The 13,766-nt window shown below is 43.0% G+C and overlaps 1 protein-coding gene across 8 annotated transcripts in view; it reads left to right on the top strand.

Moving 5' to 3' along the window:
- OPA1 (OPA1 mitochondrial dynamin like GTPase) overlaps positions 1-13,766 on the top strand; it is an 89,199-nt gene that overhangs the window by 19,286 nt on the left and 56,147 nt on the right. For 4 of the 8 annotated variants that reach the window (XM_066601850.1, XM_066601847.1, XM_066601828.1 and 1 more), the window contains 4 exons: positions 4,039-4,112; positions 7,519-7,629; positions 10,064-10,117; positions 13,435-13,539. In XM_066601850.1, coding sequence (XP_066457947.1) covers positions 4,039-4,112; positions 7,519-7,629; positions 10,064-10,117; positions 13,435-13,539 — 344 coding nt within the window. The remainder of the gene's footprint in view (positions 1-4,038; positions 4,113-7,518; positions 7,630-10,063; positions 10,118-13,434; positions 13,540-13,766) is intronic. The other 4 variants (XM_066601866.1, XM_066601858.1, XM_066601838.1 and 1 more) reach the window with 1 other exon arrangement.

Genomic DNA, 13,766 nt, shown 5'->3' with positions numbered 1-13,766 from the left:
ATCCTTCTACATTATATCTACATATACTGTAGATTTGGCTCTGTTCACATTTGCATTGTGGATTACTAGTATAACAGAAGCAACACCACTCTGCCATATCCATCACACAATGGACAGTAAGAGTACCTGAGGGATCCTATTGACTTGACTTATAGCGTCCTGTGGGTTTATGCATGCTATTTTTCCCGTCAAATAGGACAGAATGTGAGTCGGAGCAGGAGCCTCTAACCCCCCTCGTCGGATCAGGAGCCTCTAACCCCCCCTCGTCGGATCAGGAGCCTCTAACCCCCCCCTCGTCGGATCAGGAGCCTCTAACCCCCCCTCGTCGGATCAGGAGCCTCTAACCCCCCCTCGTCGGATCAGGAGCCTCTAACCCCCCCTCGTCGGATCAGGAGCCTCTAACCCCCCCTCGTCGGATCAGGAGCCTCTAACCCCCCCTCGTCGGATCAGGAGCCTCTAACCCCCCCCCCCTCGTCGGATCAGGAGCCTCTAACCCCCCCCTCGTCGGATCAGGAGCCTCTAACCCCCCCCTCGTCGGATCAGGAGCCTCTAACCCCCCCCCCCCCCTCGTCGGATCAGGAGCCTCTAACCCCCCCCCCCTCGTCGGATCAGGAGCCTCTAACCCCCCCCCTCGTCGGATCAGGAGCCTCTAACCCCCCCCTCGTCGGATCAGGAGCCTCTAACCCCCCCCTCGTCGGATCAGGAGCCTCTAACCCCCCCCTCGTCGGATCAGGAGCCTCTAACCCCCCCCTCGTCGGATCAGGAGCCTCTAACCCCCCCCCCCCCCCTCGTCGGATCAGGAGCCTCTAACCCCCCCCCCCCCCTCGTCGGATCAGGAGCCTCTAACCCCCCCCCCCCCCTCGTCGGATCAGGAGCCTCTAACCCCCCCCCCCCCCCTCGTCGGATCAGGAGCCTCTAACCCCCCCCCCCCCTCGTCGGATCAGGAGCCTCTAACCCCCCCCCCCCCTCGTCGGAGCAGGAGCCTCTAACTCCTCCCCCTCGTCGGAGCAGGAGCCTCTAACTCCTCCCCCTCGTCGGAGCAGGAGCCTCTAACTCCTCCCCCTCGTCGGAGCAGGAGCCTCTAACTCCTCCCCCTCGTCGGAGCAGGAGCCTCTAACTCCTCCCCCTCGTCGGAGCAGGAGCCTCTAACTCCTCCCCCTCGTCGGAGCAGGAGCCTCTAACTCCTCCCCCTCGTCGGAGCAGGAGCCTCTAACTCCTCCCCCTCGTCGGAGCAGGAGCCTCTAACTCCTCCCCCTCGTCGGAGCAGGAGCCTCTAACAACTCCCCCTCGTCGGAGCAGGAGCCTCTAACAACTCCCCCTCGTCGGAGCAGGAGCCTCTAACAACTCCCCCTCGTCGGAGCAGGAGCCTCTAACAACTCCCCCTCGTCGGAGCAGGAGCCTCTAACAACTCCCCCTCGTCGGAGCAGGAGCCTCTAACAACTCCCCCCCCACTCGTCGGAGCAGGAGCCTCTAAGATGTGACTAGAACCGAACGTACAATTAAACATGTTTGATGCAATCACCAAGAATTGAATTTAAACATGGCCTTCTAGAGAGCTGATCTTAGAATCATAAAAGTTTGATAAAAGATCTGTCACCCACAGGCTGACCATTGGATGCTGAAGAATAAACCTGTGTCTACATGGTATGCAATGTTGAGCAACCAGCTCCCTAGTCTACAGAGCTTGTTGAGAAGCAATGTATGAATCTGACATAGTGACAGCAGTCTGCGCTGGAGTAGTGCAGCTGCAGAAGCGGTTTGGCAAGACTTTTTAACCAAAGCAGGAGGCAAAATCTTAGTCATAAAATATATTGCAAGTTCATTAACATCACATATCACACTTGCCTTCCCTCAGATAAAGTATATAGGTACCCTTTAATAATGTTTTAGCACTTTACATATCCAAACTAATAAGTGATCACCTTTTGCCCTGAACAGCATCTTTTTATAATGGCGTGTTTTTACCTAGTTCAGTTTAGAAAACCAAATGAACATCTGATTAGTCGCTGTGGATAACAGAACAAGTTGTCTTCGCATTTGCTCCCCATTTTTAACGTCAGATGGAAGTCTTTTGGCTACTCCTGGAAAGGAAGCCTGGTTCTATAGCCTGGTTGACGTAAGATTGCAATCATTAGATTTGTTCATTAAAGAGCATCTGTCAGCAGTTTTGAAGTTACCATCAATGTTATCACAGTATTTGGGAATACTCAATCAAACACACAGTGTCTTTAGAGAACTGCATTTTCCCCTACTGTCTACCAGCAAACCTCTGACCATGAAAACCTAATCTAAAGGCTGTGTGTAAATCCAGCTTAGGGTGCATTCACATGGGCGAGTTACACACGCGATATCTGACTGGTAAATGACCAATGGATTTAAAGGATTTCATGCACACGAGGCTGTCGGAGATCAAGAAAAAATCATTGCACATCCTACTTTTGGCCGATTTGGCGAAAAAAAATTATCCATTATTTTATATTGGAGTTGTAAAGAAATCGCACTCACATGTTGATGCGATTTTTACGTTTTTAGTATTTAAAGATGCTATTTTCACGTGCATGAAATGCTTTGCACTCGCAAGTTTCTCAGATGGATATCACACTTGCCCGTGTGAATCCAGCCATATGGAGAGTCTCGCCTTTCACTTTATGCTGCCTTCCTTCCTTTGCAGTGTTTGGGAAGTTTCACACATGCGCCTGAGGTTCTGCTTTACTGCTCTGTTCAGGAAGCTGCAAAGGGTAATCCCAGTAGCCAAATGGCTCCGTCTCAGAACAAAACCATACTGCGCCAAATAGACCCTATTGACTATAATGGGATCAGTTATGGGTCCGCTCAGGTGCCCGGCTTTTGGACAGAATGAAAAGTGCTGCATGCAGTGCTATTTCTTTTTGTATTTTGAGCCGGATCTGTGATTGGGTCATCTGACCGGAGGTTTGAATGTAATGTGCTACACCTCTGCCAGAATATGCTGCCCTATTAGTAGAGGGATGGAGGTGTAGGGGTAGCACTCCCCTTAAATATAGTGACATATATGCTTTTTCAAAAATTTTCAAAAATACAGTTCTGTTATGGGAAGTTAAATGATGTGACCTTCATCCTCAAGTACTGCTCATTTCTATGGGACTTGGATGATGACAAAAGTCACATCTTTAGCATCTGTTTCATTGGAGGGTCTTATTTGTGTTCTGATCTAATATGTTAATTTTATCTTTTTATTATCTATTCTTAAGAAGACAAAAGCAAATTGAACCTAGCCTAAAGGCCCTTCTTAAACACAACGATTATCACTCGAAATTCTTTTAAATGGCCAAAAGTGAGCGATAATCGTTAAGTGTAAACGCAGGCAGTCGTGCACTATTCATTCACTACTCATTAGCTGTGGGTTTTTAGCTTGCATAAAAACCAGCCTTCAGCTACTTAAAAAAATGTTTCATTTGAATGGAATTCATCCAGTCTTATGAGCGGCTGCACAATGGGTTTTGTTTGCCTTTCATAAACAATGAGTACATTGTTTACTCAAGACAATGGAATCCTGCTGGCCAGATAATCCCTCGCATAAACACACTTTAGCTAGTGAGGGAAAATAGGTGATTATGTGCGAGTTATTTTATGCAAAAATTACGTAAATTTGTTCAATCGTTCAGCTGTTTAAGCTTTAATCGTCACATAGGATATAACATATTTGATTGGACACGGATTTTGGGTGACTGATGCTCTCTAATGAGGTTAGGGTTAAGCCAATAAACTGTTGTGTTTTTGCTGCAGATTGGCGAGATTTTCAAATGCATGTCCATGATGAATATGAGGCAATCCTCATATTCCTGGAAAAACCGTGTGAGCATTGACAAGCTTTTAAAAATGAAGTTGATTTGCGATTAAAACCACATTTCTAGACAGTTTATGGTCGCTTTGTGTAGTTTTACCTTTTGAGTACAAATCCATTAAAGTTTGAGCATATGCTTTGCCTATTTTCTTCTTGGATTGTGAATGACGAGCCTTGATGATTCAATGACCTTTGCGGTGGTTTCTTTCTACCAGGCTCTGGAGATGAGACGGCTTTCAAAGCTACTGACAGCCAGGGTTTTGAAAGCTCTGACAAGCAGTACAAGAAGGTGAGGAGACGCTGGTCACATTAGTTTAAATTAAAAGCATTTTCCTGCAGGTTTGCGTGTTTCTCTGTGTTATTGTTTTTCATTTTTAGCTAGTTCCATTGTAGTTTTTTTATATTATTTGAGAAATACTCTGTGATGATGTTGCCCTCTCATGGGATTTGTCTTTCAGTTAAACACAACTACTGGATCACTATATTGCTAAACAATCAGTTTTTCAGTATAGTAAATGTTACAGTTCTTCAGTTATTGATATTCATTGTGAATGTATATTGCAAAATGTAGATAGGTTGTGTCTAAAAAGTAGTACAACAGAGTAGTTGTGTGATTAATAAGATTTATGTTAGGTGCATGAGTTATTTAAAGGGGTTTTCCACATAAATACTATGGATCATCTATCCTCAGGATAGATCGTTAATAGTTGATGATTGGCCGTGGCTCTCTGCTCAAGACCCTGGACGATGAGCTGACCAGACCCATGCTGACAGTGCCAGTATACACAGGGGTCGGAATGGAGATCCCGCTGCTCTGACCCCTGTGTAGTGGCCGGAGTTTGTAGCTGGCACTCTCATTGAAATCAGTGGGAGCTGTGCTAGCCACTACATAGGAGTCCAAGCAGCGGCTTCCACTCTGAACCCTGTGAATACAGGTGCTGTCAGCCGGCATCTCATTAGCTGATCAGATAGGATCCCAGGTGGAGAAAGTTTATCCTGAGGAAAGATCATCAATAGTATTTTTGTGGAAAACCCCTTTAAAGCTCCTGGGCACCAACGCAAAGTCTGTAACACAGCTCCTCACTGTCATGCCATTTTTAAAGGGCCACTCTGACAAAAACAAATTTTTCCATCTGTGCTCCCCTCACCTGATTATCTATCACACTCAGGAGTCCTCCTTTGTGTATTGCAGCCACTTCCCTGCAGTGCAGCCCCCTGTCTGATGCTTATCTGCCACTATCTTGAGAGTGAGGTTTTTCACTTTTTTCACACCAATACCATAATGCATCAGCACACCATTAGCGGATGCTGTACTATTCTGCCTGCTGGTGGTGGGGGGGGCAGTTTATTACCTTCTGTATTCACCTATATAATCTATAGCCTATAGGTATACAAGGAAGACTGAACATGACCGTGTGTGTGAGATACGCTTTCAAAAACCACTGCTATATGTGGCGATACACCAATCCACACAGTGGTAAAGCGGTGCCTTATACACAGCGTTTTACCACACGCGGCCTAATTGTGACAGGAGTGCCTGTGTCCCCTGGTGGTAGTTTCTGTGGTAGATCCATGTAATGCCATCACATTAACTGACTAAATGAATCCGGAACCCTCAAGTAGATCTGAGCTGGTCAGGAATGAAATTACATGGCCATCTGAGGGAAAAGAGGCCCGGAGATTCAGACACACACAGACGACTAACCAAGGTAATACAAGCCCACTTATATGTACTTAGGGGGGATAGCTTCATAATGAATGAAAAAAAATAACCGGAGCGGCCCTTTTAAATACTGGTGTCTTATGTAGCAAAGGAGCCCGAAAAGCACCAAGGTGTGACTGCTACACGCAGTCAGGAGAGGTGGGGGAAGGAAAACTATCATTTCCCTCAATTTCTGTTTGGAGCATTGCAGGAAAGCACACCATATGAATTGAGCGTTCCCAAGATGCCACATGGCTGCTTCTAGAGCATCTTATAGATGAGGTTCTGTGGCCACATGGCAGGGGGCTCGTTGTTTTGGGAGAATATCCTCTTATTGGGTGGAGGTCAAATGTTACCTTGTTTTCCCTTTGAGTGCCTGATGCATGTCATGGTGAAAGGGGTCTAGTCTGTCCTTTCAGTGCATGTATGTGTGTGACTATTCTGTATGTGTGTATATAGATCCACATCTTCTGTGGCAGTAAATCTTAAATCATATTTGTGTCCAATGGTTTCCTGCAGTCATGAAATATTCCTTTTCATTCCTGATTTGTAATGACCTCTGCCGTGATTTGCATTTTATTAATCTCAGCCTATTCATCAATCAGACTATTTGTGTGCTCTCCGAGGGGATTTCTTCCACAAATCAGGGCTGTTTAAGTGTTTTGCCTGTGCTTACATATCTTACATCCTGCGATCCTTCTGTGGAGATAGAGCTGCATGCCAATGACAAACTACAGAACATGCTGAAATGAGACCAGAAAGCTTTCTGAAATCTTCTATTCCTCTTCCAGAAGTGTGCACCCTGCCTGCAGTCCTACCGTAGCTGCATCACTATATCATTACTTGTCATAAATGTCTGATACCCTGTTTCCCTGAAAATAAGACATAGCATGATTTTCCAGAATTTTTGAGGATGCAAAATGATTTTTCAGGCTTTTTGAGAATGCTTGAAATATAAGCCCTACTCCAAAATTAAGCCATGCTAACAGTTAATTAAAAAAGTCAATTTAAATAGTGTCCAGGCAGCTATACATGTAAAAAAGTTAACCCTTTTTGAACAAAAATTAATATAAGACACTGTCTTATTTTCGGGGAAACACGGTAGGTTGGGTCCCTGACCATCAGTGGCCATGTTTGCACTGAATGACTACCATTTGAATTCACTCTTTCTAGCGATTATTCACCTGATAAGTTGGTACCGTGTAAAAGCACCTCTACTGAAGTACCAATCTTTTCACCTAGCTGACAAGGAAAGATAACAGACATAGCCTAAATTTCATAAAGTGGTTTGTCTGCACCCCCATTTTTATTGTTTTTGGTACTTCTTGGACTTTTGGCATCACAATCTGAAATTGGAAAGTTGCTTTGTGCTGACGTTTTCTGTTTTCCTTACACTTATTTCTCAGAATTGTACTCTGTTCCTTTTGGACCTACCCCTAGCTGCAAGAGCACTCGAAGTGAATTTGATGATACATGCTCAGTGTTGTGCAGCTCCCCTCAGGCCCCCACCAGATGTAGAGCCCCCTATACATAAATAGGACTTGATTCCGCATCAGGATGTTGTAATAATGTGAAGTACTGCTGCGGTTTATCACTGCATGGGGTCCGTGTTGTAAAGTCTATCTTTCCCCTAGAAGTAAATATGTCCTGGAATTTTACTTTCTCAATCTGTTAAGTTGCATTCAACTATTTATGAAAAGTTGGGTGACAATTGAGCCTGTGGTATGAAAGTTGGGTAAGAACTGTGGCAGGCATACTTTTATTTTAAAAAAAAAAGGGAAAATTCTCTTACTTTGCCAAGTAATGCTGTATTCTGTCTTGTCTTTCTAGCAGTAGTTTATGGTGTAGATTACACTTTGTGCCTGTTTCCATTTTGCTTCTATACATTTGTGTATCCTTTTGACTTTGTTTATTCCCTTATTTCATTTTGCACCCATCAGTTTTGTCCCTCACCTTCACCCCGTCTCTATCTCTCTCTGTAAACTCATGGCAGGGTTTGCTTGGTGAACTCATTCTTTTACAAGAGCAGCTCAAGCAGCATGAAGAGGAGGCACGCAGGGCTGCTGGAGACATTAACACGGGCACCTCACAGCAGAAGTCCAAGGTGATGGGTCTTAGGACATTGGATGCAATCACAAGTACGATGTAAACGTTTTAGGCTATGACTACACTGCTGCTCTTTAAAAACAAGAGTGTCTGCAGCAGTGTATATATATCCTAGTGCAGAGTCGCCTTTATCCAGGAATCTATTGGGGGAGGTGGAGGGAGTTCAATCCAAATACATGATAGCATCCATAGGATATGGAAAATTGTATATACTCTTCTTGTTCCATTACAAGAATCCCAACACTTCAACCATGTCACTTGACAAAGACCCTGAAAAGGTCTCAATGTGGCCATTTTTGTAATAGAAGAATAAACGTCTATGCAATTTGATGTGTGTGGATTATACACGGTTGCTCTTGTCACACCGTTGGGGTGCTTCCACATCTGCATTGGGGATTCCGCTTTTATGCTCTGTTCGCACAGCAGGAAACGGGAATCGCCGGAGCCGAATGGTTCCCTCTCCGGACAGAACCGAGCAGTGCTGGGCGGACCCCATTGACTTTAATGGTGTTCATCCGCTTTCCACACAGCTGGACAGCTTTTGGACAACGCTTTTTCTTCCAGGATTTGCAGCCGCACCTAGAGGTTTGAGCAGGTGTGAAACTACCCTCACATGTAAAAGTCAGCTGTACAACCAAAGATTTTTCAAACAAAACTTCAGTCCCATAACATTTCCTATACTGTTGTTTGAGAAACCACATTAAAAACACACATACAAGCAAGCACTACTCTGTGGGATAGTCAAATTTAGAAGAATATTGCAAATCGCCATACCATCTAGATGCACTTGGAGAAAACATGGTTTTGCGGTTGCCAATACATCAACCCTACTTTCATTCTTATGGTTGGTAATTGTCCCTTGACTGTCAGTGTTTATTTTAAAACCTGTAGGATTATCTATCTAATGTCTGATTTTGATTTTTAGAGTGATTTTGATGCATTAAAATAACTTGGTGCCTCTTTTAAAAAAGATTTTTTTTTTTTAACTTGGACATATCTGTCATCATCGCTTTAAAAAGAAAAAAGGTTGTAGATCTTTATTAGGTGATGTCTCCATTACATACCCACCTTGTTGCCCGCATGTAAACGTTGTGACCACAGCTCAAGCGGTATATAGTTCTGCATTCCTGTACATTGCCTCATCCAACAGCACAAAATCTACTTGATGACGTGACCACTTCACATATCTGCTCTGTATTGGAAGAGAGGCGGCCCTATATGCAGGCTAAATCGTAGCCGCATTGTTTATATGCAGACAGGTGGGGATGATGAAAAGGAGACTTTAGCTTTATTTAAAGCGGCTATGCCATGAAACAATGTGGTATAGGGGAATAAGTATCTGCTGGAGTTGCAACTGCTGTGACTCCCTCCAATCATGAGAATGGGAGGTACTGAGGGTTCCCAAATTAATGGCGAGATGTCACTTGTGCACACTACTGCTCCATTCGTTTCAGCAGGTCTGCTAAATCGCCTCTATTCTCTTTGGGGCACTTGAGGCCCACATTCTCATGATCCGCTGGGGTCCCAGCGATCAGACCACCACCCAGTTTATACACTGTAGCTCATTAATTTCAGTACACTGCTCAAATTATTTTTTCTTTAAAATGAACAACAAAAGTTTTTTAGCTTGTGATGGATATGGATTTATTTAGGCAAATACTGAGGTCACTGCTAGGAGTGGAGCCTTTGAGAGAACAAATTAAGGAAATCAAGGCAAAATTGATTTGTGAGCAATGTGTACGAGTACAAAGCAGGTTATTTGCCTTATTATTGTTGTGCTGAAATGAATGAGCTGTAGTGTACATAACCCTTATGCTTTGGATGGGGAAGGGTTTCATGGGACAACCGCTTTTTAAAAACATTTCCTTTTGTTTTATTTTTTGATAATTTGACCAATTAAAATAGTAATCTCCAACCTTCCCATTAAAAATTGGTAAAGTAAGTTATTCTCAGATGAATGGTGTGTGTGAGCCTGTGCGTGGATGGTTTTAGTGATGATTTTATGTAGATGATGAAATATCCATTATGTTATGTGGCTTCGATGGTGTTAGGGATCTCACCGTAGATCTGCTAATAATTTGTACTTTGTATCAGTAATATGTGCTGCTCTGGTTGAGGAGCAAGCTCAAATTTATTGGACATGCTGGAAAATGTTTCAGGAAAAGGGTATGTATGTAAATGGTAATCCAATAACTACTTATTCAGGAATGCTATCGTAATATGGAGAAGTTTGACTATTTTAGGCCTTGAGCTGGTTAACTAAAGCAAGTTTCTATTGGAAAAAAGTGTTGACTTGATTTGACAATTTTAATTCATGCCCGTGTGCGTATTAATGCTAAATCTGGAAGTATTTTGTTGGTATTTAATTAGCTCACTACTTACTTTATAACTATCGCAGTCTTAATGTTCCTATCACAACTTTGCTTTAACAGGCTACAGACAAGGAGAAAGTTGATCAATTGCAAGAAGAGCTTTTGCAAACCCAGGTGGGTATTCTGCATTTATTGCTAAAAAATGTTCAGGCTGTTTTTCTTATGTTTTCAATAAGTGCTTTCCCAACGTTGTCCTCACAACTCGGAATGGGACTTTATAGGAGAGCAAAACTGAGGCAGTGATTTGAGGCTTTTGGAGAATGTGTTATGTTCTGGTTTCATTTAGATAAAATCTAAAGGCTGTGGACATTTTTTGCACTAATTTTTAATTTTTTTTGTATCATTCATTTGCTTAATTAAGCAAAATTAAGCAACTTTCTAAATAGTCTTATTTAAAAAAAATGTTTTTGCTGTAGAGTCTGCACAACTCCTGTACTTAGCTGGCTATCATGCTGCTTAGGTCTGAGCGTACACTGCTCCTGGTTGCTCTGCACAGGACTATCCTCATCACCTTTCTCTGCTCTACCCATCCCTCAAATCTCACTGTTAGAGATCCCTGCAGGGCGAGATTAGCATTAGAGATTGTGGAAAGCAGCCAATGCAGAGGTAGGAGGAATCAAACATGTAGAAAGGGAGAACCCAGCGCATGTAGATGGTGGGGGAAAGATCACATAGACTGCATCGGCATAGAGTGAAAGGAGAGAACCACTGGCGTAATCTGCTTGGGAGGAGGGAGTGCTCACACACGGGCAGCATTAGTGTAGAGAGAAGAGTGCTCCCACTGTACCATTTGCAGGGGAAGGGTTGAGATATCATATGAGCGAGATCTCGCATCCGTGTGTGTCAGCACAGGGTAGAGGAGATTACACCTGGGTAGTGGAGCACACAGGGGCTGCATTACAAAGTAAAGTAGTACAGGACTGAATGTGCTAAAATGTGAGAGCTAATGAAGGAAGCAGCAACCTAGACACACAGTTTACATCCAGCATGTATTAGAGCTCCTTCACATACTTTTTTTTTTTTTCAGTATTTTTTAAATGCTTGTTAGCCAACAAATGGCATGTATTTCAGGTGTTTTTAATGGTGTTTAATAGGCCTTTTGGTGGCACTTTCATTTTTCAAATGTGACTTTTCTATTGCATTTGAAGCCCTACATAAATGACATAGGCTAAATTTGTGATGGAGCAATCCACCACCCATTCCACCAAGTGGTGCTATGGAGAATCACCTCACCACCCAGCTCTCCACATGAGCCAAATCTGAAACTAGGAGCAGATTGCTAGAGGATCTGAAAATGGCTGTAGGAGTGAAGATTGTAGCCTGATACTTAGAGCTGCCTATTTAACTCCTAGTACCTTCTAAGATATTTGAACTTAATTTTCCTTGGCTCGAATTACTGTATAATAAAAAGTTATGCAACTTTTTCATACTTCAATGCTTCACAGTTTTCAAGAACTGTGTATGCTTTCTATGCATTTATAAACTAAAAACCTTTCCTCACCATGTCCAACTGACAATACATGACCCATTACAACTGACAGTTCTGACGCCACTTAAGAGGAGCCCAATCACTTGTTGCTGTCGAATGTGGTCACTGCAGAGGGAATGTTTGAGGCTTATTCAGATGATTTGAGGAACATGTAATACATTGGCATGCTGACAAATAGAAGGGGATTTCAATCAGTTCACCCCTGCACGACGACAGTATTCCCTAATGGCACACAGCACACCTGTTAGTTGGACATAATCATAGTGCGCTTAAAGGAGTTTTCCAGGCAGCGCATTGGGGTCAGAGCCAAAACTGCTGCTCTGACTCCTGAGTAGTTGAAATTAATGGGAGCTGCACCTAAAGTTACTAGTGCTGGCAACTAAACTGGTTGGAGCAGTGGCTTCTACCCCACCCCGATGTATCCCAGCACTGATAGCAGGCTTTTCTTGGAAAACCCATTTAAGCCTCCATATGTAAACAAGAATGTGTCTGTTCATTGAGATCAAGTAGAGATCTTGAAATGTGAAGAATTAAAGCACAAAGTATATTAGAAAGTTGCATTACATTTCTATTTCAATGATTAATCTTTATGTAGGGACCATCCATACAACTTTTCTGCATGCAAATGCCAAAAGCAGTTCTGACATCTTGATTTACTGCTATTCCTTCTTCAGGCACAACAGTACTGCTCACACGGCTGGTGCTAAATGATTCCATGTCAGGAATGGGTAGTCGGACTGAATTCCAAGTAGAAAAGTCCAGCGCTCAGTCTAGTGACAAATATAAAACCAAAGCCGCATTTCATAAGTTTAAAAATGGTAAAATCGGGACATCCTGATTAGCCTACTAGTTTCAAACCACACAGTGTTCTTACTTATAACATGACACACAAACTACTGATCTGCCATCAAAAGTGAACCCCCCACAATCATCTGCTATTTATTTATTTAATAGGATCAATCCCTTCCCATGTCCATATACAATAGACAAACTGCATTGTAAACACAAATGTTCAATAAACATATAATAATTCTGGTTTATAATTTGAGCCCATTGAGAAAGCTGGTTTTAAACTTTATAATCCAAAAATCCTCACGGGCTAATACCTTGCGGCGCTAATCCTTGCCCCTTCTTAGTTTACTATTGTGTTTCAATGTTATTGCCTGCGAACTCCAGGTATCGCCGCCATGATCCTGAATAAAGTACTTGGCAGCTCCTAGCATACTGTGGGAACCAGGATTCTGTAAGTCTTGAAGGTGCTCTCCAATGCGCATCCGTAAAACATGACTAGCGCAGCACACACACCGGAGGCCACGCTCCTCGCACTGGATAACATAGACCACATGGGGGGAGCTACAGTTCAAGAAACTGCAAATATCATAATAATAACCTATATTGAAGGTAGCTATTGCATTGGCCTGCAGCATGCTGTGCACCTATTTATGCCATACTCAAAGAAGCTACATGTCTTAAGCCACACATGGGGTGTGAGTGCCATGAATAAGAACCCTGTGTGGTTTGAAACTAGTAGACTACCCGGAATGCCCAAGATTTATTATTATTTTTTTTAATTTATCTTTTTTTAAACCTATAAAACCAAAGTTTCATTTTATATTTTTCACTGGAATGCTGTATTTTTCTACGTGGAATTCAATACTCCTGCCCTAACCAGCTTCTGCATAGATGTTTAATTCCCAGGAGCTGTGCCTTCCCATCACAACCCGGACCACTGCAGTCAGTGACAGAGCTGTCAGATTCCAGCTCTGTCTCAATACTCAGTAGGCCCTGTGTCGGCCAATAATCTAGTAATGACCTATCTGAAGGAAAGTCCTTGAAAACTCGGTTCATAAAACAAGCAGAAATTTAATGCTCAGCTGCTATATTTTTTGAGTACAGCTCATGTCCTAATATAAACAATAGGTTTCTGTGTTCTGTGTCTTAGTTAAAGTACCAGCGGATTCTTGAACGTCTCGAGAAAGAAAACAAAGATCTACGGAAACTGTTACTTCAGAAAGATGATAAAGGCATTCATCAAAGGAAACTTAAGGTAATGCAAATTAGAGAAGAACTTGTATAATGAAGAATGTTTCAGATAAGTTATGTTTTCCTATGTTTTTAGACATGGCACCGCACATGTGAGTATGCTCTACTGTCCCCCTCATCAGAGGTGATGTCATAACGAAGGATGGGTGAGACTAGTGAAAAATGCAGCACTAGTCGTCTTGTCAAAATGACCTCCCCCAATATAACTTAATGGGTTCTGTCTTTTAATGG

Source organism: Eleutherodactylus coqui, chromosome 1, assembly GCF_035609145.1.
Source record: "Eleutherodactylus coqui strain aEleCoq1 chromosome 1, aEleCoq1.hap1, whole genome shotgun sequence".
NCBI lineage: Eukaryota > Metazoa > Chordata > Amphibia > Anura > Eleutherodactylidae > Eleutherodactylus > Eleutherodactylus coqui.
Note: the sequence above shows the minus strand (reverse complement) of the source record. Positions and strands in the feature narration are given on the sequence as shown.